Raw genomic sequence first — 6,197 nt, 5'->3', positions numbered from 1 at the left:
TTAGTGAAACAAATTCCCAATGTTTGGGTTTAAAATGATTTTATTTGTAAACAAACTGGAAAAGTATCAGTATATAAAACCACTAATTTTTATCTACGAATTTTATATATTTTTACTTTTGTAATTTTTCCAACACAATATTTTATAAAATTTCAAACAAGTCGTTATGACGTGTTTATTTTTATCTACGCATTTTATATAAATTTTGTTGTTCAAAACCGAGTTATTAATAGTATAAGACAAGTCATCCAAGCACACAAACGTACATATTATCATAGCTACCTCTGCACTTTTCATCATCCTAATAATATACTACAAAGCGTTGTAAAATTCTAAATATTCCATTGTACTTTTGATAAAAGTTTTTTTTTTTTCAAAATCGAATTGGTCAAATATGATAGATATTTTTCTTTATTGTAATGAACCAAACCGTTTTCGTCCAAGCAACAATGGTACCGTTATAGACATTCATTTTTATAATATTCTCGACGTTTCGGTATGAATTTCATCTGAAACAGAGTTGTATTCACAATAGAGTTTTTTTTTACTTGATAACCTATACTAAGTGCCTAAACAGTACTAGTAATGTAACGAAACAAACCAATACTGTTCGAGCAACATTACTTTCGATATCATGACGCAAATTGGCATGTGTAAAAAATATCACCCACACTAATAACTAACTTGCTAGTCAAAACTATAATATATTAAAATATAGGGGATTAAAGTAAAAAAAAAAACAACTTAAAAGAAGCTACCTAACAAACGAAGCGTCACTCATTCTCACTCACCCGTTTCACCGAGTCGACTCAGTCTCCGATCACCGTGTTCGTCGCCGGAAAACAGATCAGAAATCAACCGGTAAAATCAGTCGCCGTAACGTTTACGAAGTCATCGGAAACTTTTGACTGTTCAATGCTTGAATTCCACCGTAGATTCGCCGGAATCTGAGTTACAGAATCGCCGAAAAATGACACCGGTGAAGAGAGAGATAAGAGAGGAATCAAATCAGTACGATCAACAACACGTATCTCCAAAAAAACGACCTAGGGTTAGTTACTTGAATTCGTTTGTTCAAATTTCATTTTTAGGTCAATTCAAGATGTAATGTTATTATCTGAATTATGTATTGATTAGGTTTTAATATGATGTGAGGATGTGTGAAATTTATGGAGGTTTGATCTGTTTATAATTTGCTGTTTTTATTTTTGAACTTATTAGCACCTGATGAACATTAGGAATTGATGATGAATTTATGAATGAATTTTGTTATGGAAAAGAGGTGATTGAATTGTAGATTGATACTATGATTCTGTGATAGTCACTGTATTCTGTTACAGTTTAATGTTTGAAATTCAGTACTCGTGTTACTTGATAATTTTGAATGAAGTGTTATTATCTGAATTATCTGTTAGTTATGTCTCAGTTTGATGTGTGTGATTTGTGGCGGTTTGATGTGTTTCTCGTTGTTCTTATGTTATGCATATGAGATACGACTGAATTCTGTTATGCATATGAGATTTGAAGGAATTGCAAATTGATACCATGTTTCCGTGATGATCACCGTGCTCCTTGCATTTTGATCTTCGAAATTTAGTACTCGTGTTACTTGATACTATGGAAATTTAGGGTACAGGCAAAGCTATAGTTGTAACTGTTAGGACTTGAACTGATGCAATCATGCACACACGCGAACAATAAACGAAAGAAAACGGAACACAAGAATTTACGTGGTTCGGTTGGTGTGACCTACGTCCACAGGCTGACACTACTTACACTAGTACTCTTTATTTAGGTGCTCAAGAAATTACAAAGGCTCTACCATCTATTAATAATTACTAGATTAGGGTTTACAACTCTGAGAACAAGATACGTTAATTTAGGCAACCTGGCAATTAACCAATGTTTTTGTAAACTAATTTAGTTCCTATCACTTTTTATTAGCATCAAGAATTCGGAACTGGTAGTTTTCCTGTATCGCCAGCACAATATAATCCACTGGATGAGCCAAGTCCGTTAGGGTTGCGGCTCCGAAAGAGCCCATCTTTGTTGGATTTGATTCAAATGAAGCTTTCAGAAAAAGCTGCTTCTAAAATGGGAACGGTTTTTGAAAAAGAAAACAAAAACACTACTGCTTCTGCTACTACTGATAAGCTAAAGGCTTCAAACTTTCCAGCATCACTTCTGAGGATAGGTACCTATGAGGTAAGCCTACATCTCATCTTTCAATCTGTTTTTTCGCTTGAAAAACGTCCAACAAGAGCTGTAATGTGTGTCTTGCTGTCTACACCAATAGGGGTGCAAACGAGCCGAGCCGAGCTCAGGCTCGACCAGGCTCGAGCTCGATTAACTTATGAGAGCTCGAGCTCAGCGTGGTTCGAGCTTTGTTTTCAAAGCTCGAGCTCGGTATATTGGTAGTTTCTCCAGCTCAAGCTTGGCTTAGGCCCGGCTCGTTTTTTATCTATTAGTTAATGTATTAAATAAAAATAATATAAATAATAGACTCGTTTAGGCTCACGAGCTCGATAGGTGAAGCTCGGGCTCGTTTACTAAACAAGTTTATTTTTAGGTTGAACCACGGCTCGTAAACAAGTTTAAATAAGCTCGGCCCGGCTCGTTTACTAGATAACTTTTAATAAAAACTAATATTACACTAAGGCTCGAGCTTTATTTTGGGCTTAAGCTCAGCTAGTTTCGAGCTTTTTCTCGAGCAGCTCGCGAGCCGCTCGGCTCGTTTGCACCCCTAGTCTTGCTGGTGGTGTATGCACTGGTAGCTTGAGATTGACCAACATATTATGGTTTTGTAGTATAAGTCAAGACACGAAGGGGACTTGGTAGCTAAGTGTTACTTCGCAAAGCGGAAGCTTGTATGGGAAGTTCTTCAGGGTGATCTGAAGAATAAAATTGAAATTCCGTGGTGTGACATTATGGCTTTGAAGGCAACTTACCCAGATGATGGGCCGGGTAGTCTTGATGTAGTGGTAATTCTCATTCATTTAGCACTTTATCTTTATTTTTCACCATTTAATAGTCACAAATGATAAAAATAGTATTTTGACCCGCCACATGTTGCGCCGGCATTCAAACTTAAAGTAACTCGAATTTGTACCGTCGAATATTTGACATGATTTGTTTTCGAACAAAATTTACTTCAAAACATAGACCAACTGAAAACACACATAAAATAAACACAAAAGGGTATTATATTTGACCTAACTCATTACCTAGAAAGATTTATGTGGAAACGTAGACCAACTTGGATTTGTACTGAAACGTACTTAAAAATAAGCACGTAAGAAAATAGTGTTTTTTCTTAAATTAAAGAATGCTACCCCGTGTTGCAGCAGCGTCGAAACGTCAAGTAACTCGAATTTATACCGCCTAGTGAACATATATCTGAACAAATTATTTAAAAATAAGCATGAAAACGTATTATATTTGACCCACGTACATAAAAATAAGCATGTAAACTCGAGGGTGATCAAAATGATTTTTTTTAAGTTTTTAAAAAGCTGACGGGGCGTATGTGCAAATGCTGAAAGCTGAGTGGTTGAGATACAAAAAAAGAAAAAAAAGAAAAAGACAAAACCAAAAAAAAAAAAAACGTTGTAGCTAGATTTGACCCAGCTACAATAAAAAGGTAGCCCACAAATGTTATATATTATATGGTAATGGTAATTATGGTATGTCTTTATGTGTAGCTCACTAGGAGACCTATGTTCTTCAGAGAGACTAATTTCCAGCCCAGAAAGCATACGTTATGGGAAGCAACTACAGATTTTACTGGAGGAGAAGCTAGCTTACACAGGTATAGTTCAACCCGTTTGACAATTGACCTGTTACCCAACTTGCTTGACCTGCCCATTTTCTAGGGAAATGTATGTGTTTAATTGTGTTGGATTGTTCTGTTTTGACAGGCGTCATTATTTACAGTGTCCACCAGGCTTATTAGGCAAACACTTTGAGAAGCTGATTCAGAGTGACCCTCGACTTTTATTTCTGAGTCAGCAACCCGAGGTAAATTTGGAGTCACCGTATTTTGAACCCAGGCAATCAGTGTTTGATGAACCAAATGAAACGAACGGATATGATCTAAGCAGAGAAGTAGGACCCACTATCTTTGATTTCCCTCATACAGCCTCACCATCAGGTCAGTCTTGTTCATATGTGGGTGAGCTGCATGATTCTTCTGGTGGACCTGCGGACTTCCCTCTGGAAGCACCTTCTCCCAGCTCAGGTAACCTTCCACCTAGCCCGTTAGGATTGCGGCTAAACGGGTTGGCTGTCTCGCCTTTTTAAAAGTTTAATAGAGGGGTCCTGTTTGTGTTGACCTGACCGACCTCTTTCCAAAAGTACATAGATGGTTCCTGTGGTTTGCACTTTGTAACGCATTTAGTCCCCAGTTTTTCCAAAAGTACATGGATGGTCCCTCTGGTTTTCACTTTGTAATGCATTTAGTCCCTAACTTGGACATGCTAATAAATTTGATTTGTTGGCTAAGGACTAAATGCGTTACCAAGTGCAAACCACAGGGACCATTTGTGTAATTCTGAAAAGATAGGGACCAAATCCAAAAGGACCATCCGTGTACTTTACTCTTTATTTTATTATTTTAAATAACTACGCAAATACTAAACCAATCTGACTTTCTTTTAATAAAGTGATTAATGGGTTTTAAAAACTTGAATGACTTTCAACCCATTTGACTTATATCCTTTTAGGTTAAATCGTATAGCATAACCAGTTTGACCTGTTCATAAGTAAATGGGTTGAAACTAAGACCTTACGGAAACATGTTTCTCCTGTATCTAGTGATGGACACGTCAGCAGTCGAAAGTATCCGAAGAGCTGGAATCGAGGGACTAAACGATCTTAGCCATTGGGACCAAATCAAGGTACCCGGGATACACCCATCGATGTCAATGACTGATTTAGTAAATCACGTTGAAAACAGAATCATAGAACAAAGAACATCCAGCAATCACCCTCTTTCCATTGACGAGCAACAAAGTTTAGAGATTCTAGAAGATATTTCCCGATGCTTATTCAACGACGGTCAATATGGGTCAACACCTTCAGACGAGAAATCTGTCATGTCAAAAGTCAACTCTCTTTGCTGTCTGTTACAGAAGGACCCTACAACATTTCAAGATCTCGAGCCCAAAACCGACTGCAACGGGCCTAGGCCTGTTTTGGGCTCGGTAGAGGAAGGTGGTTCGGTGACCGAGGGTACCGGGATGTCGAGGAAGGACTCAATTGCTGACTTGCTGCTTAATCTTCCAAGGATAGAATCTTTACCACAATTCTTCTACAACTTCTAGGATGAGTTTGGAGACTGAGATAAGGGTAGTTTTGTGATTTTATATTTTCAGTCGTTATTGGTGGTTGTAGGATTGTTTTAGATCATGTGCAGATGTTACATATGTTGTCCTGAGTGACATGTACTTGATGCATAAATACTTGCAAAGTTTGCCTTTATAAGGTGAAGTATGGTTTCTTTAAAGTTGAAATAAACTGAAACCTGATATGAAACAAACCGAAATCTAAATTCAGATCAGATTACTTAATGAACTCCAATTTCTAAGGAGAATACTTGTGATTTCTCAAATTGAAAGGGTAAATAGGAGAAGAAACTAATATTCTAATAGGCAAGTTGTTGAACTATTCAGGTTCTAGAAACCTTATCTATTGAAACTAACAAGTTGATACATTGTTTTATCTATTTTATATACAACACTCCCCCTCAAGCTGGATATGTTGATCATGCTCAGCTTATTGTTACAAATGGAGTAAATTCTGTTTCCGGGCAAGGCTTTGGTGTACAAATCTGCTAATTGGTGACATGAGCGTTGTAATCAACCTCTATGTGTTTGGTTCTTTCATGAAACACGGGGTTACTTGCAATATGAATAGTTGCCGTGTTCACACCGTAAATTTATGGGTTTCCTTTGTCTAAACCTAATCTCGTTAAGAAGATTTTGAATCCAAACTAGCTCACATGCGGTTTGTGTCATAGCTCTGTATTCTGATTTTGTACTTGAACGAAATACAACACTTTGCTTGTTTTTCCAAGACGCATGATTCCCACCAATGAAAACACAATACCCAGTAGTAGAAAGTCTGTTTGTCGGGTTCCCATTATAAGTTGCATCTGTAAAGCCTTCGATCGTATGACGACAATCATTCTCATACAAGAT

General features: G+C 37.1%; 1 protein-coding gene across 1 annotated transcript; it reads left to right on the top strand.

Moving 5' to 3' along the window:
- Nucleotides 1-740: 740 nt before the first annotated feature.
- Nucleotides 741-5,536, top strand: LOC110873783. The gene is made up of 6 exons (XM_022122777.2): nucleotides 741-1,051; nucleotides 1,945-2,205; nucleotides 2,808-2,981; nucleotides 3,702-3,808; nucleotides 3,918-4,237; nucleotides 4,813-5,536. Exons 1-6 carry the CDS (start codon nucleotides 971-973, stop codon nucleotides 5,319-5,321), a joined length of 1,452 nt encoding a protein of 483 aa, XP_021978469.1. The 5' UTR covers nucleotides 741-970; the 3' UTR covers nucleotides 5,322-5,536.
- Nucleotides 5,537-6,197: the final 661 nt, after the last annotated feature.

This window comes from Helianthus annuus, chromosome 8 (genome assembly GCF_002127325.2).
Source record: "Helianthus annuus cultivar XRQ/B chromosome 8, HanXRQr2.0-SUNRISE, whole genome shotgun sequence".
Taxonomy (NCBI): domain Eukaryota; kingdom Viridiplantae; phylum Streptophyta; class Magnoliopsida; order Asterales; family Asteraceae; genus Helianthus; species Helianthus annuus.
Note: the sequence above shows the minus strand (reverse complement) of the source record. Positions and strands in the feature narration are given on the sequence as shown.

Coding starts and splice junctions, on each gene's coding strand:
- LOC110873783 (XM_022122777.2), top strand. CDS start 971: ATGACACCGGTGAAGAGAGAGATAAGAGAGGAATCAAATCAGTACGAT. Junction 1,052..1,944: donor CTCCAAAAAAACGACCTAGG/GTTAGTTACTTG, acceptor ACTTTTTATTAG/CATCAAGAATTCGGAACTGG. Junction 4,238..4,812: donor AGCACCTTCTCCCAGCTCAG/GTAACCTTCCAC, acceptor TCCTGTATCTAG/TGATGGACACGTCAGCAGTC.